The 27600-nt window shown below is 46.4% G+C and overlaps 1 protein-coding gene across 1 annotated transcript in view; it reads left to right on the top strand.

Moving 5' to 3' along the window:
* Positions 1-27600, top strand: part of LOC144479204 (liprin-alpha-2-like) — a 176627-nt gene that overhangs the window by 136327 nt on the left and 12700 nt on the right. The window contains exon 3 of the mRNA XM_078197866.1: positions 21251-21395. Coding sequence (XP_078053992.1) covers positions 21251-21276 — 26 coding nt within the window. The 3' untranslated portion in view covers positions 21277-21395. The remainder of the gene's footprint in view (positions 1-21250; positions 21396-27600) is intronic.

Here is a 27600-nt window from a genome sequence, read left to right on the forward strand (position 1 = left end):
AGATCACTCTTACCATTGTCACTGCTGCAAACATCTTTCTCCCAAAGTTTTAAATTATCTCATGAAGACTGAGTCTGATTCAACGGAAATAAAAATTGAGAGCCCGATTTGGGATTGAAATTTTTAGGTTGCAGTCTGTTGAGCCGTGCAAATATTCAGCAAAACATGATTGTTCTGAAACCCAGATTTGTACTTGATTTATAATTGCAAGGGAATGGCATTCCTAAGTTTGTTTTTTTTTGCGGGGTGGCGCAGCGCTTAGCGCTGCTGCCTCACAGCGCCAGGGACCCGGCTTCGATTTCCAGCTTGAGTGGCTGTCTGTGTGGAGTTTGCATGTTCTTCCCGTGTCTGTGTGGGGTTCCTCCGGGTGCTCCGGTTTCCTCCCACACTCCAAAGATGTACGGGTTAGGAGGATTGGCCATGTCCCTTAGTGTTCGGGGGGCTAGCTAAGGTAAATGCATAGGTTTGTGGGGATAGGACCCAGGTGGGATTGTGGTCTGTACAGACTCGATGGGCTGAATGGCCGCCTCTTGCACTGTAGGATTCTGTGTACCTGTGTATTTTTGTACCGACTTTAATGTTGTGTAAATGGATAACGTCATGCACTTTGCCCCACAGCCTGCCAATCTCACTGTTCACTCACAGAGATTTTCCTCTCTCTAATTAGAATATGACTGAACAATGATAGCATCAAATCTCAGCAATCAGCTGGATTATGGCCCACATACAGTGCAGCAGATCAGATCTGTTCTACACACATTGTTCAACAATATCTTCGTCTATTTTCGTTTTTATAAGTCTCTGGAGTGCAATATGTTAACCGGCCTCTTATGGTTTCGGGAATGCATGTGGATTGCAGTGGTTTAAAAAGTCAGCCCACCACCACCTGAAAAATTAGGGATGAGCAATAAATGCCAGTGACTCTTGTATCACATGAATGATGACAAAGAATGAAGCACTTCACCAGTGATAGTGCACTCAGCCATCTCAGCTGGAAACTCTGGAATTCCCCCTTTTCCCAACAAAGACTTCTTCTCCTCTACCTCTCTCTCAACTTCCTCCTTAAAAGCTGCCTCTTGTATATATTGTATATGCCACAGAGCTATGCAGCAATAACACACAAGTTTATATGTGTGCATAATCTTTCATAGAATCCCTGTAGTGCAGAAGGAGGCCATTTGGCCCATCAAGTCTGCACCGGTCCTCCAAAAGAGCATCCCACCCAAACCCTATCCCCATAATTCCACACACTTACCTTGCTAATCCCCGTAAACTGCACATCTTGGGACACTAAGGGGCAATTTAGAATGATCAATCCATCTAACCTGCACATCTTTGGACTGTGGGAAGAAACCCATGCAGACACGGGGAGAATGTTCAAATTCCACACAGTCACCGCATGCTGTCATTGAACCCAGGCCCCTGGTGCTGTGAGGCAGCAGCGTTAACTACTGTGCCACTGTGCTGCCCTTGATTTATAAAAGTTTTATACAATGCTTTAAAATGCTCACAGCTCTGGCTTCTAGCTCTTTCTATGTCCTGGTTATTTTTCTCTGAATCATCACCCATGTTAACAATGCAAGCACAGTGAGCATCATTAATAAATAAACTCTCTCAGTCAAACACAACAGCTGAACACTGCACCTCTGAGCAAGGTTTTTGTCATTTTGTCTAAATATTTCCTTTTGCAGTTTGATGTCAAATTTTGTTAACACTCTGTGGTGAACCATCGTTGGTTCACCACTGGGGGTTGTTACTATGTTACTGTTGGGCTAGGGTGTTGTTACTGTGGGGGTTGTACAATGTTGTTGGGTTAGGGTGTTTACCTGTTATGAGAGTTATCATGGCACATTCCAGTGGGGTCCCGCCTCCGGTGGCGAGGTATAAGACCCCCTGCTCCGGCAGGACCCCTTCAGTCTGAACTGGTGTATTCGTGTTAGGAGTTCCATTGTTACTCTATTAAAGCCTTCAATACCGAAGCCTTGGTTCCATGTGCTTATTGTCGCGCATCAATTTAATAGAGTAACAGAAAACTCACAGCTGTACAACAAGAAAAAAAAACAGAGAGTATGGAACAGATTCTAAAACCGGATCGTCTGACACTGGACCCACGTGCGGTCGGTGCAGCTAACACATTCGACCATTGGTGGAAGTGCTTTGAGGACTACCTGGCAGCCTCGGTAGCTATCACTACAGACAGTGATAAACTCCAGGTCCTCCACGCAAGGGTAAGCGACACGATTTACCTAGCCATTCGTGCAGCTCCCACTTACCTGGGTGCCGTCGAGCTCCTAAAAAAAAGATACACGATGCCACCCAACGAGATACATGCTCGTTACCTCCTCGCTACACGACGTCGGCAGTCGGGCGAAACCATGGAGGACTATGCCAATGAGCTCCTGCAGCTTGCCAGGGGTTGCGATTGTAAGGACGTATCAGCCGAACAGTATATGTACGACCTCGCCCGAGACGCGTTCGTAGCAGGGGTAGGGTCCTCGTACATCAGGCTTAAATTGCTGGAAAAGGGGAAACTCGACTTGACCCAAGCAATGGAGATGGCCGTGATGCTGGAGGCGGCGTCGAAGAGCTTGGCGCTGTACCCCGAGGACCACGTGCAGTCAACGTGGTTGGAGCAAGCTCAGCTCCCTCCTCGCCCCGCTAACCCGCGCTCCCAGATCGATTCGACGACGGCGGCAGCTCCAGGTGGCCAGCAATGCTATTTTTGTGGTGGGGCGAAGCATCCACGGCAACAGTGTCCGGCAAGAACGGCAATCTGCAGCCAGTGCGGTAAAAAAGGCCACTACGGCAAAGTCTGCAGGTCCAAACCTAAAAACGGCAGTGCAGCTTGTAACCCTCCAGAACGGAGACAATCTCCTTCGACGTCGCAGTACCCACGAGGTCCGACCACGTGCGATCCCAGGACGGCGCCATCGTGGCTGACAGAGGAGGAGGAAGACCACCAGGAGTCGCTGCGCTTGGCGCCCTCGCCCACGTGCGATTCATGGGGGCGGCCATCATGGTCCACGACGACTAGGAGCGACCAGCAGGGGTCCTCAGCATCCACATCGGCAGCATGCAGTGACGCCCAGGGGCCAACGGTGGCGTCGATCTCCCTGGATCAGACCAGGCACTACAGACTTGAACATTCTATGATGGATATAAAGGTTAGTGGTAGAACTGTGAATTGTCTGTTTGACAGTGGAAGCACCGAAAGTTTCATACACCCTGAAACTGCTAAAAGGTGTGGACTCCGGGTTCTCCCTGCCAAGCAGACAATTTCCATGGCATCACGGTCCCGGTCTGTACCGATCCAAGGACGATATATGGTAACCCTTGAGGTACAGGGCACAATTTACGAGCAATACAGGCTCCTTGTGTTACCTCACCTTTGCGCGCCAATTCTCCTCGGACTAAACTTTATGGTCCACATGAAGAGTGTGATCCTACAGTACGGTGGGCCACTCCCTTCACTGGCAGTAGGGAATCAGCCGCAGCCTCCAAATTGCCCAAAGCGCCCCGCATGCAATCTATCCACCCTGAAAATCACTACACCATCCCTTTTTAAAAATCTGGTACCTGGCTGCAAGCCCATCGCTACTAAAAGTAGGCGTTACAGCGCTGAGGACCGGATCTTTATTAGATCTGAGGTTCAGCGGCTCCTCAAGGAAGGGATCATACAGGCCAGTGCTAGTCCGTGGAGAGCGCAGGTCGTGGTAGTCAAAAGCGGGAACAAACCTCGGATGGTCATCGACTATAGTCAGACCATTAATCGTTATACGCAGCTGGATGCGTATCCTCTCCCGCGCATTTCTGATATGGTCAATCAGATTGCGCAGTACCGAGTGTTTTCTACCGTGGACCTTAAGTCCGCCTACCATCAACTCCCCATCCGCCCAGAGGACCGACAATATACGGCTTTTGAGGCGGATGGTCGTCTATACCAATTCCTCAGGGTTCCATTTGGTGTCACCAATGGGGTCTCGGTCTTCCAGCGTGCTATGGACCGAATGGTGGACCAGAACGGGTTGCGGGCTACCTTCCCGTACCTGGATAACGTCACCATCTGCGGCCATGACCAGCAGGACCACGACACGAATCTCCAACACTTTCTGCGCACTGCATCTCGCCTGAATCTGACCTATAACAGGGAGAAGTGCGTATTCCGTACGCGTAGGTTAGCCATCCTCGGATACGTGGTGGAAAACGGGGTCATTGGCCCTGATCCAGACCGTATGCGCCCACTCACTGAACTTCCCTTGCCCGCTAGCACGAAAGCACTGAGGAGATGCCTCGGGTTCTTTTCGTATTATGCACAGTGGGTCCCCAACTACGCGGACAAAGCTCGTCCGCTCATTAAGTCCACGACCTTCCCACTTACGCCGGAGGCCCAATTGGCCTTCAAGGTTTTGAAGAGCGACATCTCGAAAGCCACGATGCACGCGGTGGATGAATCCATTCCTTTCCAGGTGGAGAGTGATGCATCTGATTTCGCCCTAGCCGCCACACTAAACCAGGCAGGCAGGCCCGTCGCGTTCTTTTCCCGCACCCTTCAAGGCCCCGAAATTCGGCACTCAGCGGTGGAGAAGGAGGCTCAGGCCATTGTGGAGGCAGTCAGACACTGGCGCCATTACCTGGCAGGTAAGCGGTTCACCCTGATCACGGATCAACGATCCGTGGCGTTTATGTTCAGTAACACGCAGAGGGGCAAGATCAAGAACGATAAGATCTTGCGGTGGAGAATTGAGCTCTCCACCTATAATTACGATATTATGTATCGTCCAGGGAAGCTCAATGAGCCCTCGGATGCCCTCTCGCGCGGAACATGCGCCATCATGCAGGAGGACCGCTTGAAGGCTCTCCACAATGATCTGTGTCATCCTGGAGTCACCAGACTCTACCACTTCATCAAAGCCCGCAACCTGCCCTACTCGGTGGAGGATGTCAGGTCAGTGACGAGAAGCTGTCGGATTTGCGCAGAATGCAAACCACACTTTTATCGACCAGACCGGGCACAATTGGTCAAGGCCACTCGCCCTTTTGAGAGGCTGAGTGTGGATTTTAAGGGCCCCCTTCCCTCAACGGACCGGAATGTCTATTTCCTCAACATAATAGACGAGTATTCCCGGTTTCCGTTTGTTGTCCCCTGTGCGGACACGTCGACTGCCACCGTCATCAAGGTTTTCAGTGAACTTTTTACCCTGTTCGGGTACCCCTGCTACATTCATAGCGACAGGGGCTCGTCGTTCATGAGCAACGACTTGAGGCAATTCCTGCTCTCATTCGGGATTGCCTCTAGTAGAACCACGAGCTACAACCCTAGGGGTAACGGACAGGTGGAAAGGGAGAATGCTACAGTCTGGAAGGCTGTCCAACTGGCACTGAAATCCAGGGGCCTTCCAGTCTCCCGTTGGCAGGAGGTCCTTCCAAATGCGCTCCATTCTATCCGCTCCCTCCTGTGTACGGCAACCAATGCTACTCCCCACGAGAGGATGTTCTCATTCCCTCGGAAGTCGTCCTCGGGAACCTCATTGCCAGCCTGGTTGACGTACCCAGGACCCGTCCTTCTGCGGCGACATGTGAGGGCTCGCAAGTCCGACCCCTTGGTCGAACCGGTCCAACTCCTCCACGCCAACCCTCAGTATGCCTATGTGGCATATCCTGACGGGCGAGAGGACACTGTCTCCATTAGAGACCTGGCGCCCGCAGGGGATGTAGCAACTCCTGTCGCTCCTATTCCCCCAGTCACGAATCCACTACTCCTCATTGCTTCCCCAGACGTGGCGCGGTCAGCACCAGGACCAGTGCATAACACTTTTACTCCCATGTACAGCTTGCCTGAGACTCGGAGATCGGCGCCACCATCATCACCACCACCACTACCACCAAACGTTCCAGGATCCCCTGCACCATCGCCATCGCCTCACCAGGGCCGGCCGGCCCGGGAGTCCTTGAGGGGACAGCCAGACGTTGCTTTGGAAAGAGCGCCACCACAAGCACCTGCTCCGGTTTCGCAACCGGTGTTGAGGAGATCGCAGCGTCGGTGCGGTCCTCCAGACCGTCTGGACTTGTGAATCCTGTGATTTGTCTGTTTATATGACCTGTTTTTCGTGCACCCCGCCACCTTTTGTTCTTAAAGGAGGGGTGAATGTGGTGAACCATCGTTGGTTCACCACTGGGGTTTGTTACTATGTTACTGTTGGGCTAGGGTGTTGTTACTGTGGGGGTTGTACAATGTTGTTGGGTTAGGGTGTTTACCTGTTATAAGAGTTATCATGGCACATTCCAGTGGGGTCCCGCCTCCGGTGGCGAGGTATAAGACCCCCTGCTCCGGCAGGACCCCTTCAGTCTGAACTGGTGTATTCGTGTTAGTAGTTCCATTGTTACTCTATTAAAGCCTTCAATACCGAAGCCTTGGTTCCACGTGCTTATTGTCGCGCATCACACTCCTTTGAAACACCTTGGGCTGTCATGCCGTGTTGAAGCGGCTACATAAATGCAAGTTGTTGTTGTCAAGTAATTCCTCACTCATCTAATGCCATCAGATTTTTTAGATCCGATTGGAATAGCCTCACCTAAAACCTCCGGCCTCACCCGCGGCTGGGATTCTCTAGCGCCACTGCGGCGAATGAAGTTCTGGCTGACGCCAAATTCTCCGTTCTCGCTGGCAGTGGGCCAGCCATGGACCAGATCGGAGAATCTTGCCCCCTGACTCCTGTATACCATGGGTAGACATTACTCCGATCTAATGCACCAAATGGGAGAATCTCGCCCCCTGACTCCTGTATACCATGGGTAGACATTACTCTGATCTAATGCCTTCCCTGAAAATTAAAAATAAATGTTTGAACTTGCCTTAATTCATTATTATGCTCAAAGTAACTCTGAGTACTGTAGAGTACATGATACTGATGTAGTAATGATGTCAAAATGATCAAAATGAATGGTGGAGCATGCGCGAAGGGCTGAATTGCCTACTCCTATTTTCTGTGCTTATATGTCTGATCACATGACTGAGAAGTAAGAGGGATCTGGAAGAGAAGTTCTAACCTTGCATCGAGGTCCAAATGTGCAAATACTTCTGTAAATAAAAAAGTAATGGTTTTGAGAAACTGCCAATTAGTGCAGTATACACTGGGAGAAGAGACCATTCCCAAATCCCTCGTCTAGACCCCAATCACACAACAAACCATCTTTATTTTTGGGGGAAAGAAAGCAGTCTTGGATCAAGTGCAAGTCAGAAGTGGCGTCTTGCTGTGTCCAATTGCCTCAACTATGATTCCAATTATTTTCCACCCATCAGTTTCTTTGAAACCGTCTTTAACACGAAAGCACCCTAACAACACAGTTTTGATTCTCAGAACAAATGATTTAGATGTGTCTCGTCCATCGACTTCCCACCGTGTTCAAATTGTTGATGAAGCAATAAATCACGTCACTGTCTGGAACACGGCACCATTTTGAGTGTAAGCTGGGAACCGGGAGGAGACGAGCATCAAATCGGGAAGTTTTGTCTTTGGAGTGGGGCAGAGCGTCGATTGATTTCAGTGCAGTTTCAGCGAGGATTATGGTGCATGGAAAATCCAAGGAAGTTTCGGAATTTCAGAAGTCACCTGTTTTTATTCCTTTGTGCCACAAGTGAAGCCAAATGACGAGGATTGATCACTACAGTGGTTCACATTCCTGCAAAATCATGGTGGGCTTTGGCCATTGTTGTTTCGTGTCTGCAGTTTGAAATAAAGTTTACTTCGACCTTGTTCAATAAATGTAAAAAAAAAAGTGACAGTAATCGGGGCTTCAAGCCAATCTTCAAACTTATCTGAGTTGATTGTCAACTCTTTCATTTTAGATTGAACCAACGTTGTAATTTAAGCATGGAGGATGTGCTGACAGAACTTACACTCATTGTCAAAGTAGCTGAGGTTGTTTCCCCGTAACCGCATTGTTTGATTTAATTTATTATTGTCACATGTATTAACATACAGTGAAAAGTATTGTTTCTTGAACGCTATACAGACAAAGCATACCGTTCATAGAGAAGGAAAGGAGAGAGTGCAGAATGTAGTGTTACAGTCATAGCTAGGTGTGGTGGACCTCAGTTGTGCCTTTGTACTATATGGACCACCGTTGTGTGTGCTTGTCATACCTGGACACATCCCCTTCCAGTTTGGTTCCTCCCCTCGGCACCTAGTACAAAGGTGGCTGTCTCCTCCCCCTTGTTTAGTCCAGGTCGGTTACTTGTTGGGATCTGCTCCTGATTCTGTTGTGAATAAAAGCCTACACTTGTGTTGGCACACCGGTAGTCTTTCGCCTTATTGATAGTGCATCACTAGGGTGTAGAGAAAGATCAACTTAATGCAAGGTAGGTCCATTCAAAAGTCTGACAGCAGCAGGGAAGAAGCTGTTCATGACAGTTGGTACGTGACCTCAGACTTTTGTATCTTTTTCCTGACGGAAGAAGGTGGAAGAGAGAATGCCCAGGGCCTTAATTATGCGGGCTGCTTTTCCAAGGTAATGTGAAGTATCGACAGTGTTAATGGATAGGAGGCTGGTTTGAGGGGTGGACTGGGCTTCGTTTATGACCCTTTGCAGTTTATTGCTGTCTTGGGCAGAGCAAGAGCCATAACCAAGCTGTGATGCAACCAAAAGAATGCTTTTTATGGAGCATCTGTAAAAGTTGGTGAGTCGTAGCGGACCTGCCAAATTTCCTTAGTCTCCTGAGAAAGTAAAGGCCTTGGTGGGCTTTATTAACCGTAGCGTCGGCATGGGGGGACCAAGACAGGTTGTTGGTGATCTGGACACCTAAAAACTTGAAGCTCTCGGCCCTTTCTACTTCGTCCCCATTGATAGACAGGGGCATGATCTCCACTACGCTTCCTGAAGTCGATGACTACCTCCTTCATTTTGTTGATATTGAGGGAGAGATTATTGTCGTTGCATCAGTTCACCAGATTCTCTATTTCATTCCTGTACTGTCTCATCATTGTTTGAGATCTGACCCACTACAGTGGTGTCGTCAGCAAACTTGAAAATCAAGTTGGAGGGGAATTTGGCCACACAGTCAAAGATGTATAAGTATAATAGGGGACTGAGAACACAGTCTTGTGGGGCACCGGTGTTGAGGATGATCATGGCGGAGGTGTTGTTGCCTATCCTTACTGATTGTGGCCTGTGGGTTAGGAAGTCTAGGATCCAGTCACAGAGGGAGGAGCCGAGCCCTAAGCCACGGAGTTTGGAGATGAATTTCATAGGAATGATGGTATTGAAGGCTGAGTTGTAGTCAATAAATAGAAGTCTGTTGGTTGGTACATGACCTCAGACTTTTATATCTTTTTCGTGATGGAAGAAAGTAGAAGAGAGTATGTATTGGGTGCATGGGGCCCTTGATTATGCTGGCTGCTTTGCCGAGGCAGCGGGAAGTGTAGACGGAGCCAATGGATGGGAGGCTGGTTTGCATATTGGGCTGGGCTGCATTCGCAACCCTTTGTAGTTTCTTGCGGTCTTGGGCAGAGCAGGAGCCATACCAAGCTGTGATACAACTGGAAAGAATGCTTTCTATGGTGTATCTGTAAAAGTTGGTGAGAGTCATAGCTGACATGCCAAATTTCCTTAGTCTTCTGAGAAAGTAGAGGTGTCGGCGGGCTTTCTTAACTAAGAATGGGGAGATAAACTGTTGTCAAACTGGGTCATTATTTTACCTGTTGGGAAACAATATTGAAATGTTCAAATTTATTTATTAGTGTCACAAGTAGGCTTACATTAACACTACAATGAAGTTACTGTGAAAATCCTCTAGTCGCCACACTCCGGAGCCTGTTCAGGTACACTGAGGGAGAATTTAGCATGGCCAATGCACCTAACCGGCTCGTCTTTCGGACTGTGGGAAGAAATCGGAGCACCCGGAGGAAACCCATACAGACAAGGGGAGAACATGCAGACTCCACACAGAGAGTGACCCAAGCTGGGAATCGAACCTGGATCCCTGGCGCTGTGAGGCAGCAGTGCTAACCACTGTGCCGCCCATGTTAGATGTTGGAGAAGTAACATGAAAATGACGTTTCATCTTTCGTGCTTGATTTTTGGAGGTGTGCGGTTGATATAAGCGCACTTGTTTTTAATGGCCCTTATCAAGCAGCTTCACAGCAGGGGGACAGTTTTGACTTGCATTAGCCTTTTCATTTTGCTCGTACCAGAAATCGAACTGGGTGGAGGAATGTACTCATGCATGCTATCCATATGATAATGTGTTCAGTGCTCCAACTGCTCTTCCACTGTCCTCCTTTCTGAGGAGATGAGACCGAGACGCTCACAATAGTGATTTTGCTGATTGCTACATTAATGTAAAGCTTGCTCCTGCAAGAAAGGTTTGCTGAAACAGCGCATCAATAAACTCTTCACTTAGCTCCCGTGTTCGATTTCAGAGATAGCTGACGTGTGGGACAAGTTCTCCTGTTGGTTGTGGTTGGCTGCTGAACAAATTTGAGTATTTCTGCTCATGTGGAGTCTTACAAGCACACACTGCAGGTATTGGTCATGTTTCTGTAAATATATATGTGATATCCAGCCTCAAGTATAAAAGCAAATTACTGTGGATGCTGGAATCTGAAACAAAAACAGAAAATGCTGGAAAATCTCAGCAGGTCTGACAGCATCTGTGGAGAGAGAAAATAGAGCAATGTTTCTAGTCTGGATGACCCTTCGTCAGAACTAAAGACAAGGAAAGTAGGATGAGATATATACTGTAAGGGTGGGGTGTTGTATAATCGACTCGGATGTCATAGACAAAAGGACAAAGGAAATGTAAGTGGTGGTTACAAAGACTAATAGCGTCCATTCAGAGATTGGAATGTGTAAATGGCAAAACAAAGGTGCACAGTGTCAAAGGGGATGGCACAGCGGTTAACACTGCTACCTCACAGCGCCAGGGACCCGGATTCAATTTCAACCTCGGATGACTGTTTGGAGTTTGCACTCTTCCCCCCCGCCCCCTTGTCTGCGTGTGTTTCCACCGAGTCTTCCGATTTCCTCCCACAGTCCAAAAATGTGTAGGTTAGAGTGATTGGCCTTGCTAAATTACCCCTTAGTGTCGGGGGGATAAGCAGGATAAATACGTGGGGTTACAGGTGATAGGGCCTGGGTGGGATTGTTGTCAGTGTGGGCTTGATGGGCTGAATGGTCATCTCCTGCACTGTGGAGATTCTATGAAAGGACAGTTTGAGGATTCAGGATGGATCATTTAGGACGGAGGTGAGGAGACATTTCTTCACCCAAAGAATGGTGAGCCTGTGGAATTCATTACCACAGGAAGTAGTTGATGCCAAAACATTGAATCTATTCAGGAGGAAGCTGGATATAGCACTTGGGGCGAATGGGATCAAAGGTTACGGGGAGAAAGCAGGATTAGGCTATTGAGTTGGATGATCAGTCATGATTGTAATAAATGGCGGAGCAGGCTCGAAGGGCCGAATGGCCTCCTCCTGCTCCTATCTTCTATGTTTCTATGACAACCTGAGGAATGTGGCACGTAGAACATAGAACATTACAGCACAGTACAGGCCCTTCGGCCCTCGATGTTGCGCCGACCAGTGGAAACAATCTAAAGCCCCTCTAATCTACACTATTCCAATATCATCCATATGTTTATCCAATAACCATTTGAATGCTCTTAATGTTGACGAGTCTACTACTGCTGCAGGCAGGGCATTCCACGCCCTTACTATTCTCTGGGTAAAGAACCTACCTCTAACATCTGTCCTATATCTCTCACCCCTCAATTTAAAGCTATGGCCCCTCGTGCTAGCCATCACCATCCGAGGAAAAAGGCTCTCACTGTCCACCCTATCTAATCCTCTGATCATCTTGTATGCCTCTATTAAGTCACCTCTTAACCTTCTCTCTAACAAAAACAACCTCAAGCCCCTCAGCCTTTCCTCATACGATTTTCCCACCATACCAGGCAACATCCTGGTAAATCTCCTCTGCACCCTTTCCAACGCTTCCACATCTTTCCTATAATACGGCGACCAGAACTGTACGCAATACTCCAAATGCGGCTGCACCAAATGGCACTTGTGAGGTGTGAGGGTGGTGGAGGAGTTGAAATGAAATGAGATGAACTGGAAATGGAGTATATATTAAGTATATATCTGTAACTGACACATGCAAGGTAACCATTGCTGAACTTTTTTTAAATATTGCATTGTAAACGCCATTAAGCTGAATAATATGCTGATTTCTGACTCCATTCCTCCACCATCATGCGCAGGTCAGATACCAAGTTACAGGCCTTTGCATTTCACCCCAAAGTCATTTTAATTTGAGATTTTGACAGTACAAGAGGAAAGCCAAAAGCTAGGTTAATGCCCGTTATGGAGGAATGATCTTCTGAGGAGAGGTTGAATAGGTTGGGCCTGTACTCAATGGAATTGAGAAGAATGAGATGTGACCTTATTGAGACCTGGTTCTCAGGGAGCTTACAGGGTAGATGCTGCGAGGTTGTTTCCCCTTGTGGGAGAGTCTAGAATCAGAGGGCATAATCGCAGAGTAAGGGCGTCACCCATTTAAAACAGAGATGAGGAAGAATTTCTTCTGAGGGTAGTGAATCTGTGGAATTCTTTGCTGTGGAGGGCCAAAGAGGTTGGGTCATTAAGTATGTTCAAGGCTGAGATAGACAGATTTTTAATCAGTAAGGGAATCGAGGGTTATGGGGATAAGGCGGGAAAGTGGAGTTAAGGACTATCACATCATATCAGTCATGATCTCATTGAACGGTGGAGCAGACGTGATGGGCCAAAAGGCCGCCTTCTGCTTCTGCATCTTATGGTCTGTCAGCATTGAGATCGGGGAGTGAGGAGAATGATTTGATTTGATCAGTGCAGTGAGGTGCTTCCGTGCACTGGTGGAGGAGGACGTTTCTTGGAGGTTGCTTGTTTTTGTCCTTGTAAAGCTGAGACAAACTGGAAGGTAGTCATAGAGATTTACTTCATGGAAACAGGCCCTTCGGCCCAAATTGCCCATGTTGCCCTTTTTTTTAAAAACTAGTTCCAAATGCCTGTATTTGGCCCATATCCCTTAAAAGCCATCTTACCCTGTAACTGTCTGAATGCTTTTTAAAAGACAAAATTGTACCCACCTCTACTACTACCACCTCTGGCAGCTTGTTCCAGATACCCTCCACCTCTGTGAAAAAATTGCCTCTCTGGACCCTTTTGTATCTCTCCCCTCTCACCTTAAACCTGTGCTCTCTAGTTTTAGACTCCCCTACCTTTGGGAAAAGATATTGACTCGCTTGCTGATCTATGCCCCTCATTATTTTGTAGACCTCTCTAAGATCACTCCTAAGCCTTCTACGCTTGAGAAAAAAAAGTCCCAGTCTATCCAGCCTCTCCTTGTAACTCAAACCATCAAGTCCCGGTGGCATCCTAGTAAATCTTTTCTGCACTCTTTCTAGTTTAATAATATCCTTCCTATAGTAGTCTGGAGTGTTTACATGTGCAGATCCTGCCATTGATATTCAGTCGCATGCCAGATTTTTTTCTTTTAAATCCATTTGCCGTGGATTTCACAGCACTAATTTGCTTTCTTTTTTTCTTCCCCTTCTCTGCTTCCACCTGACTGGTTCCGAAACTGATCTGCTCCCTGTGCCTGTCATACTCTTCACTGGGTTTCAGGTATGTGTCATCTTGTTAAAAACTAAAGAGAGAAGCAAAGTCTGTGGAGTATATTTTTTGCACATGTTCTGGATGAATGTTTCTGAAAAGGCATATTGTTCATAAAAGCATCAGGCTCATTAATAATTCATTGGAACGCTTGGCACGCAAGATCCTTTAATGTTGCTGTACTTGTGTTCGATTAGTGAGGTGCGAAAGTTTATAAGATTGTAAATGTGTTGGGTTAACGATTACAGAGAACTGTAGATACTCAGATGTATTCAACACCCCTTTGTAGAAACTGGGACTCCCTCATCGACGTGGTTCAGTCATGCCACTACTGCCCAAAATGGCTGAAATCGGAAGGACCGGGCCTATACAGGTGACGAGAGAAAAAGTTCCACAAGGGAGGAACCTACTTGACCTCATGCTCATTGTCCTATCTGTCGCAGATGTATCTATGTTGGTAATGGTAGCTGTCACAGTGTGATATGATTATTGCTCCTTTGACCTTTCCTTCTCTGAATTGGGGCTTGGGAGGGTCAAAGAGCCAAGTTCTTATCCTGTGCATTTATTTTTCCATATCTGGAATTGCCTCTGTGATGGAATCTGTGCTTGTTCTACCTAAAAATCTAGAGAAATTGGGGAGAAAGCTGATTTGGCTTCCAAAAAGCTGACAACTCAGCAATACACCAGTAACCTATCACCTAAATAGCTACATAAGCTTCGAGCTGTTTTGGTGGTTGGGAAGAGGGTTGCATGAGGGTAGAGGTGCAGGGAAGAAGTGATGATGTTCAGCAGAAATGCGTGGCTGTAACAACCCTTACTTGCATTTATATAACAACTTTAACATGAAAATAATATATCCCTACTGATTCTTAAAAGGGAGGAAATGTCAAGCCAAGGGAGAGATTAGGGTTGAGCTTGAAAGCTTGGGTGAAAAAGATTGGTTTTGGACAAGTTAAGGCAGGAAGACAAACGAGTGTTGCAGTGTCCAATACTGAAGATCCCAGGAGGAAGATTTGAGGTCTATTGCCTCTAAGTGGAATGAAGTAAAGGTATGTGAGAAGGAGCCACTGATGTATGAGGTAGGGAGGATGGAGTAAATCATGGAGAAACATTAGGAGAATTTAAAACATAATGTACCGGGGATTGGAAAGGTAAGATTAGAACCATGCAGCTAAAGCAGTTCCATTGAGCTGGACAATGGATGCAGGGTGTTGAAGTTGATTATTATACTCGACGATACCAAAGGGAGCAAAAAAGGATGAGTGATGATGAGGCATCACAGTCGTGGCTACCTGACCTCCGAATCCAATTCACCTGAATCTCAAACAGGAATGGTTTTGGTACCATCAGCGCGTGTGAGAATAGGCCTTGTCCACAACCGAGGGAGCACATTTTTAAAACACGCTTTCCGCTATCACACTATTAGATTGGTTTTGGCTGAATGCTTTTGGATGTGTGATAGTTAGACTGAATGTCTTATCATGCAGTGAAATTCAAAGACTGAGTCATTGTGTCCCTCCATCGTGGGAAGTGAGTGTGCTCCAGGCTTTTCTGCCCTTGGAAAACTGCACGGTTTTAGCTGAATGTTTTCGGACGTGTGATAGTTACACTGAATGTCTTGTTGTACAGTGAAATTCAAAGACTGAGTAATTGCCTCTTTCCATCTGTTCAACTGTGCATTAAACAGTCATCTCCTCGGGCACTGAAGAGTGCATTTATTAAAACAAATGTTATCATTTTGAAGTCTTTTATTACCCCTAAATTTTGTTGGATGGAATTTTAAACATGGTGACCAACAGATCAAAGAGGAGCTTGCTCAGGCTACCCCCTTGCCACTCCCCTATCTCTTTAATCTGCTGCATTAACTTGCAGCAGCTCTGTCATTTTTGATATTTAAGACCTGATTGAGTCATCCACTTGTGCTGAACCTGCTTCAAGCCATTTCCAGCGTTCCTGCAGAGTAGAGAGAGCACAGCTGATAAAGCACCTCTGGCTCTCTGAGAATTGAAAGTGCCTGACACATGGAGCTCATGAGTAATTGTACAGTGCTACCTTGAATGAAAACCAAGAAAAATGCAGTCTTCAGCTTTCTCGTTTTCAAAAAAAAAATCAATGTTTCAACACGATGTGAGTTTTTTTTTAACCTTGGTCACTTTCGTTTATAGAATCGGCGGGGAGAAGGCTTGGCTGTTCAGATTTGCCCTTTTCCCCACGAACAGAAAAGACACTGGTGTCTCTTGTGTCTTATTTTCTTTGGAAGCTTGATAAAGGCCAAAGTTACAATCAAAAGAGTTGTGAAGTTTGACATTTGGCCCCCGTCTTGAGGAGCTGGGGGCCAAATGGGAAAAGTGCCCCACTCCCCCAGTCCCTTTTGCTTTCCATGTGTGACTCCAGACTATGGGGAGCGTGTGTGATGAGGCATCACAGTCGTGGTTACCTGACCTCCAAATCCAATTCACCTGAATCTCAAACAGGAATGGTTTTGGTACCATCAGCGCGTGTGAGAATACTCCTTGTCCACAACCGAGGGAGCACATTTTTAAAACACGCTTTCTGCTATCTCACTATTAGATTGGTTTTGGCTGAATGCTTTTGGATGTGTGATAGTTAGACTGAATGTCTTATCGTGCAGTGAAATTCAAAGACTGAGTAATTGTGTCCCTCCATCGTGGGAAGCGAGTGTGCTCCAGGCTTTTCTGCCCTTGGAAAACTGCACGGTTTAAATGTCAAAAAGAGAACCGTCCCTTCCAAAGGAACATGTTTGCTTTTTACCATGTGCGGCACGGTAGCACAGTGGTTAGCACTGCTGCTTCACAGCTCCAGGGACCTGGGTTCGATTCCCGGCTTGGGTCACTGTCTGTGTGGAGTTTGCACATTCTCCTCGTGTCTGCGTGGGTTTCCTCCGGGTGCTCCGGTTTCCTCCCACAGTCCAAAGATGTGCGGGTTAGGTTGATTGGCCATGCTAAAATTGCCCCTTAGTGTCCTGGGGTGCGGAGATTAGAGGGGTTAGCGGGTAAAATATGTAAGGATATGGGGGTAGGGCCTGGGTGGGATTGTGGTTGGTGCAGACTAGATGGGCCGAATGGCCTCTTTCTGTACTGTAGGGTTTCTATGATGATTTCTATGATTTTGAGCAAGGCTGTTTGCTGCATTCCTCTGGAATATGATTTATTTTGGGGGGAAAAAAACTATCGTTCTGGTTGTAAGGCACCCTCTCCAACATAGCTGGTTATGTTTCTCTTCAGGCTATTGGATGGTTAGTGAGGGAGTTTCTCCCCCTTTGTGCCTTTGGACAAGTGAATCGGGTAGAAAATGCATCAAAGTGCAGCTGCTATTTTTTCACTCCTACCCCATCCGCCGCTGCATGTCCAATATGAAATTGCTTTCAAAATCAACTTTTCTATTACTTAGAATATTGCATTCAGTTCTGGTCACCACATTACAGGAAGGATGTGGAGGCTTTGGAGAGGGTGCAGAATAGGTTTACCAGAATGTTGCCTGGATTAGAGGGTATGAGCTATCAGGAGAGGCTGGACAAACTAGGGTTGTTTTCTCTGGAGCAGCGGAGGCTGAGGGGAGACCTGATAGAAGTCTATAAAATTATAAGAGGCATAGATAGGGTTGACAGTCAGAATCTTTCTCCCAGTGTTGAACTGTCTAATACCAGGGGACATGCACTTGAGGTGAGAGGGAGAAAGTTGAAAGGAGATGCGGGGGGCAGGTCTTTTACATGCAGAGTGGCAGGTGTCTGGAACACTCTGCTGGGGCTGGTTGTGCAGGCAGATACGCTAGGGGCTTTTAGATAAGCACATGAATATGAAAGGACTGGAGGGATATGGACCAAGGGCAGGCAGAAGGGATTAGTTTTATTTGGCGTCATGTTCGGCACAGCATTGTGGGTCGAAAGGCATGTTCCTGTTCTGTAATGTTCCATGTTCTATCTTTTACATTTAAGAGTTTTGCATTCTACCCATTTACCAGGCAACTCAAATGTCCCATTCACTTCAAAAAAGAATTGACACCAATAAAAATTGTCAACTCTCTCTTCAATAAAGGCAATTTACTATAAAAACAACCAACAGACCATGTAAACGATACATCAGATCCTGAAAAATATAGGCAACGACCTTTAGGCAGCCATGTTGCAAATATATTTCAAAAAATGAATGACCCGCAAACTGTTCAATAAAATAGTTTGAAGATTACTATTAAATTATCCATCCCGTTTTATAATTGGTCCCAAAATATTCTGACACTTAACCAGATTCATGTGACTCCTAAACACGTTTGACCTTGAGCATTGTCCTGACCATGGATTGATCTGCTGCTGGTTTGCCTATAGTAATAAAAGCATATTGGCAACTTGGTGTACATCTTTTTGTCATTATTGTTTTTGACGCTTCAGTCTCCATTGTATTTGCTGGCAGCCGGTATCCTAGCAGTCGGACTCAGCCTGGCAGTGGCCAGTGCCATTCACATCCTTACTGAGGGAGTGCTGACCGCATGTTGGGCTGATGAAACAAGCACTGAGGGAATTAGAATTGATGTGTTTTGATTTGGCAGCCTCTTGGCAAACTTCTGCTTCACAATTCTGCCAATTAAGGAGCGCGTCAGTTTTACCAAGTTTGGAATGATTTGTTTTTCACCCCCGTTGCTATGGAAATGCAATTTCTGGTGACTAACGTGACTGCACTGCGGTTGCGCTGAAGCCTGAGTCAGTTTGGTGGGTAATGTTAGCCGAGGTGAAGCTTCTGTTCAGCGTGACATTAATTACCATGTTTGCATGTGTTGAACACACTGAAGACTCGGAATCTGGGTCAGCACGTGCGCACAACAAACAGCTCATGAGATATTCCAACTGGCACATCTCCGTCGTTGGTGTGGAAATTGGAGGCAGATGCTGCATCATTGACCAGTCTTGATAACAGTTGTAAATTCATCAGTGTTTCTGGCTCCACACCAAAATCTAAATACCAAAAAATAAAAAATAATTCTGAATTGACTTTAATGTTTAGAATGTCTTAACATTGCTGTTAACTATGTTGCAAAAGTAAATTGTTTGCATAGATTTCCTTTAAAGTTTTATTTATTAGTGTCACACGGTAGCACAGTGGTTAGCACTGCTGCTTCACAGCTCCAGGGTCCCGGGTTCGATTCCCGGCTCGGGTCACTGTCTGTGTGGAGTTTGCACATTCTCCTCGTGTCTGCGTGGGTTTCCTCCGGGTGCTCCGGTTTCCTCCCACAGTTCAAAGATGTGCAGGTTAGGTTGATTGGCCAGGTTAAAAATTGCCCCTTAGAGTCCTGAGATGCGTAGGTTAGAGGGATTAGCGGGTAAATATGTGGGGGTAGGGCCTGGGTGGGATTGTGGTCGGTGCAGACTCGATGGGCCGAATGGCCTCCTTCTGCACTGTAGGGTTTCTATGATTCTATGAAGTAGGCTTACATTAACACTGCAATGAAGTTACTGTGCAAATCACCTAGTTGCCACACTCCGGCGCCTGTTTGGGTACATCGAGGGAGAATTTAGTATGGCCAATCCACCTAACCAGCACGTCTTTCGGACTGTGGGAGGAAACCGGAGCACATGGAGGAAACCAATGCAGACACGGGGAGAATGTGTAGACTCCACACGGACAGTGACCCAAGGCTGGGTACCGAACCCAGGTCCCTGGGTGCTTTGAGGTAGTTGTGCTAACCACTGTTCTACCGTGCCACTCATGTCATTCTGCCGGTTGAAGAAATCCCTGAATTCTGTTATCCGTGCAGTGTTGTAAGATGTCATTGCCCCTCTGATGTGCAACCTGTCAGTGGAATCAAAACTAATTCTTTTGAGCACATCTTACAATGCACTCTGTTACAAATTGCCTTCAGTATTTGCCCATCAACAAAAAAAACATTTATATTGCGTATCTATAATATCCTAAAGAGATGCAAGGACATCTTTGAAGCGTAGGGACTGCTAAGTAGGCAAGGATAGAAACCATTTTTTGCTTGCTGCAGTAGGGAGATGAAAGCCAACAGTCCTATTTTGATGGTGATGGTTCAGAGGAAAATGTTTACGTTTGGATAATACCCTGCAAACCTAACTGTCCTCTGAGCCACTCGCGGGCAGATGGGGCACTGAGTCGCGTCGCACAACCTCAGAACTGCATTTGTCAGTCCAAATTTTGTGTTCAACTGTGGGACTTAAACTCTAATCTCCTGACTGAGAGGCCAGAGTGCTCCCAACTGAGCCAAACAGACAATGAGCAGCCGCACCACATGACAAAGAACCCGCCTGAAGATTGATGAGTTGGAATGCTTTAGACTGACAAATTATGTTTCGGGGGATGTTGATAACCTCCTCTTGCAATTAGTATTAGATGCAATCGTATTAGATGTTTCTAATACGTCTTTCGCTGAATGTGTGATGCTCTTGAGGTGGATTCCTAGAATTCCTTCATTGGAGAAGCCCATTGAATTCAGCCCATCGAGTCTGCACCGACAATAATCCCATCCAGGCCCCATCTCTGTAACCCCACATATTTACCCTACTGATTCCTCTAACCTACGCATCCCGGGACACTAAGGAGCCATTTAGCATGGCCAATGCACCTAACCCGCACATTTTTGGACTGTGGGAGGAAACCCACGCAGCCACGGGGAGAATGTGCAACTCCACACAGACAGTGACCCAAGCCAGGAATCGAACACTGGTCCCTGGAGCTGAGAGGCAGCAGTGCTAACCACTGTACCACCATGCCGACTGGCCATGTTAAACTGTTCCTTCGTGTCAGGGTGATTAGCAGGGTAAATATGTGGGGTTATGGGAAAAGGGCCTGTGTGGGATTGTTGTTGGTGCAGGTTCGATGGGCCAAATGGGCTCCTTCTGCACTGTAGGATTCTATGATAGTGCACCAGTGATGCTGTTAGATTTTTACCTATTTTTCCCTTTGGCTAGTGTGAAGATATGTTAATGTAGCCACTGATTGCAGGCTTTTTGTTTCTAGGATTCCGCGGGCAGTTTTAGTGTCTTGCGGGATAGTTTGGATTTTCAGGGCAGCGGGCCTTCAGTGGTGAGCTTGAGTATTTTTAAGATGTGCTTTCAGAGTGCGCTGGATGTGCTGCCAAGCTTGAGACAGCTTCCCTGAGGTGATTGCGAAACAGTCGGCTTGGCTTTCAGAACAAGATCTGTCTCCACAAGGGCAGCAGCTCAACTCCTCCAGTGTGTGGCTGCAGTCCCATTGTACTAGCAGGAAAATGGTGCATAATTCCATCATTAGAGTGAAGGGAGAGTGCAAATATCATCTTGGGTCAAGAATTATTTTTGCCTCCAAACCCAAGAATTGCATCGTCAGGAATTAGAAACAAGCTTTTTAACTTTCCTTTGGCATTTCTGTTTTATAAAGGAAAAAAGGTGACTGTACCATCAGGTTTCCTTCTGGTAAGCTTTGACATTTTACCTTCAGTTCCAGAATGAACAGGGTAATCACTTGGCGCCAGTTGTGAGCTGTTTGTTTTTTTATATATACACGTGCTTCATTCTTTGACTGTGATTACTTTGATATTTGGAATATGCGATACTCTACAACTTCTGTGAATAATTTTTTCCAAAGATCCAGACTTTAAGATTACCACCTAATGGAACTACCTCAACTCGATTGCAGCAAGGTTGGGATGTAGTGATACCAATTTGCTGACATCAACAACATTTGGCGAATTGCCGACAGGCTAATGAGGGTAAACTCGATTCAAGCTGAAGTGAGTGTATTCTTATCTCACCATATTGCTTCCATGATCGACATATGAACAATGCTTCCTCTCAATCCAGCTATCTTCATTTGCAAATGGATTGCTGTTTTATGAGGAAGTACTTCAGAGGTGTTGAGCTCCATTTACATGTCTAATTGACTTGGACCTGGAAGGTGCAGGTGAATCATAGAATCCCTACAGTACAGGTGGAGGCTATTCGGCCCATCGAGTCTGTACTGACCACATCCCACCCAGGTCCTAACCCCACACATTTACCCGGCTGACACTAGGGTCAATTTAGCATGGCTAATCAAACTAACCCTCACATCTTTGGAGTGTGGGAGGAAACCAGAGCACCCGGAGGAAACCCATGCAAACACGGGGAGAAAGTGCAGTTAAAAATTTCCCAGAGATGTGGGCATTCTTTTTATCTATTCTTTTGCAGTGTGTGGGTGTTGCTAGCTGGGCCTGTATTTTCATTGCCCATCCCTAATTGTTTATCTCTAATTGCCCTTGTGAAGGTGGTGATGAGCTGCTGCCTTGAACTGTTGAAATCCATGTGGTGTCGGTACACCCACAGTGCAGTTGGAAGGAAGTTCTAGGACTTTGACCCAACAACGTAATATACCTCCAAGTCAGGATGGTGTGTGGCTTGGAAGAGGACTTGCAGGTGGTGTTGCTCCCATACATCAGATATCCTTGTCCTCCGAGGTGGTAGAGGTTGTGGATTTAGAAGCTTTTGTCAGAGGAGCCTTGCTGAACTGCTGCAGTATATCTTGTGGATGGTGCACACTGCCACCACTGTCGCCAATGGTGGAGAGAGTGGATGTTGAAGGGGTGCCAATCAAATATGCTGCTTAATTCCTGGACAGTATTAAATTTCACAAATGTTGTTGGAGCTGCACTCTTCTGGGCAAGTGGAAAGTATTCATCACATTCCTAACTCCCTGACTTCCAAAAGCCGGTCCACCATCTACAAAGCGTGAGTTACTCTCTACAGAATTTCCAGCCTCTGACCTGCTCTTGTCGCCACTGTATTTATATGGCTGGTCAGTGGTAACTTCCGATGTTGATAGTGGGGGGAGGTTCAGTGACAGCAATGCCGTAGAATGTCCAGGAGAGATGATTAGATTATCTCTTATTGGAGATAGTCATTGCCTGGCACTTGTGTGGCATGAATGTAACTTGCCACTCATCAGTCCAAACCTGAATGTTATCTGTCTTGCTGCATATGGACATGGACTGCTTCAGTACGTAAGGAATCACGAATGATGCTAAGCATTGTGCAATCCTCAGCAATCATCCCTATTTCTGACCTTACGATGAAGGGAAGATCATCAATGAAACAGCTGAAGATAGCTGAGCCCAGGACACTGAGAAACTCTTTGAGTGGCGTCCTGGGGCTGAGACGATTGGCCTCCAACAACCACAACTATCTTGCTTTGTGTCAGGTATGACTGCAAACAGCAGAGAGTCTTCCCTCTGATTCCTGTTCACTCCAGTTTTGCTTGGGCTCCTGGATGCCACACCTGGTTCCATTCAGTCTTAAACCTTCAAACCAATATCACCACGATATGGCTGAAAACACTTCAAATATCCAACAGTGGTACAGCTGCCTCACAGCACCAGGGATCTGGGTTCGATTCCCGGCTTGGGCCACTGTCTGTGTGGAGTCTGTATGTTCTCCCCATGTCTGTGTGGGTTTCCTCCGGGTGCTTTGGTTTCCTCCCACAGTCCAAAGATGTGCTGGTTAGATGCATTGGCCGTGCTAAATTCTCCCTCAGTGTACCCGAACAGGCGCCGGAGTGTGGCGACTAGGGGATTTTCACAGTAATTTTATTGCAGTGTTAATGTAAGCCTACATATGACACTAATAAATAAACTTTAACTTCATAATGGAGTTATCTGATGACAGCTATCCTGTGCTGATGTGATAATGTTCCAATAGCCCTTCATTGGATCAATTCTTCAATTTTGGACTGTTTGAAATTAATCTCTTACAGTATAGCCTGCTTCTGTGTTTGTGCTGAGGTACTTTTTTTGTATTTGATTTATTATTTCACATGTATTAGAATACAATGAAAAGTATTGTTTCTTGCGTGCTATACAGACAAAACATACCATACATAGAGAAGGAAACGAGAGAGTGCAGAATGTAGTGTAATAGTCGTAGCTAGGGTGTAGCGAAAGATCAACTTAATGCGAGGTAGGTCTGTTCAAAAGTCTAATGGCAGCAGGGAAAAAGCTGTTCTTGAGTCGGTTGGTACGTGACCTCAGACTTTTGTATTTTTTTTCCGAAGGAAGAAGGTGGAAGAGAGAATGTCCGGGGTACGTGGGGTCCTTGATTTTGTTGGCTGCTTTTCCGAGACCGCGGGAAGTGTAGACAGAGCCCAAGGACGGGAGGCTGGTTTGCGAGATGGACTGGGCTTTGTTCACAACCTTTTGTAGTTCCTTGCGGTCTTGGGCAGAGCAGGAGCCATACCAAGCTGTGATACAACCAGAAAGGTTGCTTTCTATGGTGCATGTGTAAAAGTTGGTGACAGTCGTAGTTGACATGCTAAATTTCCTAAGACTCCTGAGGAAGTAGAGGCGTTGGTGGATTTTCTTAATGATAGCGTTGGCATGGAGGGACAGGACAGGTTGTTGGCAATATGGCAGAGAAACTTGAAGCTTTCCACCATTTCCACTTCATGCCTGTTGATGTAGACAGGGGCATGTTCTCCACTACACTTCCTGAAGTCAATCTCCTTTGTTTTGATGACATTGAGGGAGGGATTATTGTCGTTGCACCAGTTCACCTATTTCTGTCTCATTCCTGTATTCTGTCTTGTCATTGTTTGAAATCCGACCTACTACGGTGGTGTCATCAGCAAACTTGAAAATCGAGTTGGAGGGGAATTTGGCCACACAGTCATAGGTGTATCAGGAGTATAGTAGGGGGCTGAGAACACAGCCTTGTGGGGCACCGGTGTTGAGAATGATCATGGAGGAGGAGATGTTGCCTATCCTTACTGATTGCGATCTATACATTAGGAAGTCTAGGATCCAGTCGTAGAGGGAGGAGCTGAGCCCCAGGCCATGGGGTTTGGAAATGAGCTTTGTAGGAATAATTATGTTGACGGCTGAGCTGTAGTTTTTAGTCATAATACTTGACTCTGTGGGTTTTAATATTTTGTAAAGTCCAGTTGGAGAGGATTCCAATCCTTCAAATGTCGTTCCTTATCTCCCTCATCCTCCCTTAACACAGCTGAGCCACGCCATCCTCCCCTAAAGCCTGTTGTTTGTTTTCCTACTGAGTGAGTCAGTGATGGCTTTTCTTCCGGATCCTTCAATGTTCACCCTGCAGTCTTCCAAAGTTTTATTTCTGCTGCACCCGTGCTCATCTACATGCTGTCTCCTGGCAACATCATCTGAAGACACTGGATCATCTTTCATGCAGATGACATCCAGCCAGCTTTACCTTTTCACCATCCCTCTGAAACCCCTCTTCTGCTTCTGAACTGCTGGACTGCTTACCTGAAATCTATTTTGGTTAAGCTGACATGTCTTCCAATGATATATTGGGAAGCTTGACATATGAGGTATGTTTGAGGACTCTGGATCTGTACTCGATGGAGTTTAGGAGGATGAGGAGGGATCTCATTGAAACCTACAGAGTACAGAAAAGTCTAGATAGAGTGGGCATGGGGAAGATGTTTCCATTAGTAGGCGGGATTAGGATTCAAGGGCTAAGCCTCCGAACATAGGGACGACTCTTTAGAATCGAGGATAATTTCTTCAGCCAGAGGGTGGTGAAACTATGGAATTCATTGCCACAGAAGGCTGTGGAGGCCAGGTTATTGAGCGCGTTTAATAGTTTGAAGTTTATTTATTACTGTCACAAGTAGGCTTACATTAACACTGCAATGAAGTTTCCGTGAGAATCCACAAGTCGCCACACCCTGGCGCCTGTTTAGGTAGGTGAGGGAGAATTTAGCATGGCCAATGCACCTAACCAGCATGTCTTTTGGACTGTGGGAAGAAACCGGAGCACTCGGAGGAATCCCACGCAGACACGGGGAGAATGTGCAGACTCTGCACAAACGGTAGTGACCCAAGGTCGAGAATCGAACCCAGTTCCCTGGCGCTATGAGGCAGCAGTGCTGACTACTGTGCCACCCACATAGAGATAAATAGGTTCTTGATTGCTCAGGGAATCAAAGGAAAAGGTGGGATAATGGAGTTGAGAAGCTTGCCAGCCATGATTGAATGGCAGAGCAGACTCAATGGGCCGAATGGCCTAATTGTGCTCCTATATCGTATAGTCTGAAGTCCTCGAATTCAACTCTAACTTTGTATGCTTCTGACTTGCACCATCTCTTTCCTGGACTGCCATCTCCAGTTGAACCAGACTGTTCCCAACCTTGGTGTCCTATTGGTTAGAAACTGAGCTGCTGACACTGTATCCTCTTCAGCATAAAAACGTCAGCTGCCCCTCCAGCGTTGTCCAGCTCCCTCTCGGCTAAAACCTTCCTTCAATAGGAGTAAACCACTCAATCCATTCAGCTTCTGTTACCTCTGACCTCACCAGGCTTCCTGGTATCTACACAATAAGTACAATTTGTTCTTTGAAAGCTCGGACCGTTTTTCAGTAGCTGAATATCAGTGTGAAATCCAAGAGACTGCACGGATTCCAACAAGTCTGCAATTTGTTTTTGAACACTAGGAATTAAAAAAAACAAAATTAAAACGAGGCTTAATAAGCTCGCTACCCTCGATTCTGAACACGATTAAAAAAATAGCTGATCCTGTGAAAATATTTAATTGATTATGGGTTGCCCAGTAATCATTCACCATCCCTGCTTTCTTCAGGGGCCTTCAGACCAATTACACTTGCAGCAACTTTTAAAATAACAATACCTTCATGGTGGAATGAGGCAGAGGCGGGAGAAGTCATGTAATGTCAATTAAAATGAAGGTAAGGCATAAGACATAGGAGCAGAATTAGGCCACTCGGCCCATCGAGTCTGCTCCGCCATTCAATCATGGCTGATATTTTTCTCATCCCCATTCTCCTGCCTTTTCCCCATAACCCCTGATCCCCTTATAATCAAGAACCTTTCTGTCTCTGTCTTAAAGACACTCAGTGACCTGGCCTCCACAGCCTTCTGTGGCAAAGAGTTCCACAGATTCACCACTCTCTGGCTAAAGAAATTCCTCCTCATCTCTGTTTTAAAGGATCGTTCCTTTAGCCTGAGGTTGTGCCGTCTGGTTAAAGCCTTATGCGATGCAGTTCACGTCTGGGGCAGTTATAGTTTTCATTTGTGTTGGTGTGAAGCAGTTTTAGCTTTGCAAAAATGCCCCAAAATGTGCAAGTTAGGGGAACCAGTGGGGTAAATACATGGGTTACGAAGCTAGGGCCTGGGTAAGATGCTCTGTTGGAGAATCGGTGCAGACTCAATGGGCCGAATGGCCGCGTTCTGCACTGCAGTGATTCTATGGTTCTAAAAATTGTTTAGCCCAACTGAGCTGCCAGCGGTTTGAGATGGCGATACTGTTCTCTGACCGTTGTTATAGCTGCACCCAGTTTGTACCGAAAGCTGAAGATACCCAGGCTGTCAGCTGGACGCCCGAAGAATTTGATGAACTTTGTCTTGATATTAGAAGTGACGGTTGTGCCTTTGGCTCTGACTCCATCAACCACCCCAGCTGCCACCTCTGACTGAGTCAGCGAGCGCTGAGTCTTTTAATACTGAGTCTTATAATACTGAGTCTTATATCTCTTCTCTCCACCCCCCCCCCCCAACACAGCTGACAAAATTTTAATCCATGCTTTATTAGCTTGACTTTTCTTGCACGCTTCCAGTTAACCTCTACCCTACTTTCGTGAGTTAGATGCTATTCAGAACATTGCAGCCTAGATCCTACATCAGCATGGTGGCACAGTGGTTAGCACTGCTGCCTCACAGTTCCAGGGACCTGTGTTCGATTCTGGCCACAGGTCACAGTCTGTGTGGAGTTTGACGGTGAGTGTGACGGTGGGAAAGTTTGTATGGAACCGGAAGAAATAGCAGAGATACTTAATGAATACTTTACTTCAGTATTCACTATGGAAAAGGATCTTGGTGGTTGTAGTGCAGATTTGCAGCGGACTGAAAAGCTTGAGCATGGAGATATCAAGAAAGAGGATGTGTTGGAGCTTTTGAAAAGCATCAAGTTAGATAAGCTGCTGGGA

The sequence above is a fragment of the Mustelus asterias genome, chromosome 25, assembly GCF_964213995.1.
Source record: "Mustelus asterias chromosome 25, sMusAst1.hap1.1, whole genome shotgun sequence".
In the NCBI taxonomy this organism is placed as follows: Eukaryota; Metazoa; Chordata; class Chondrichthyes; order Carcharhiniformes; family Triakidae; genus Mustelus; species Mustelus asterias.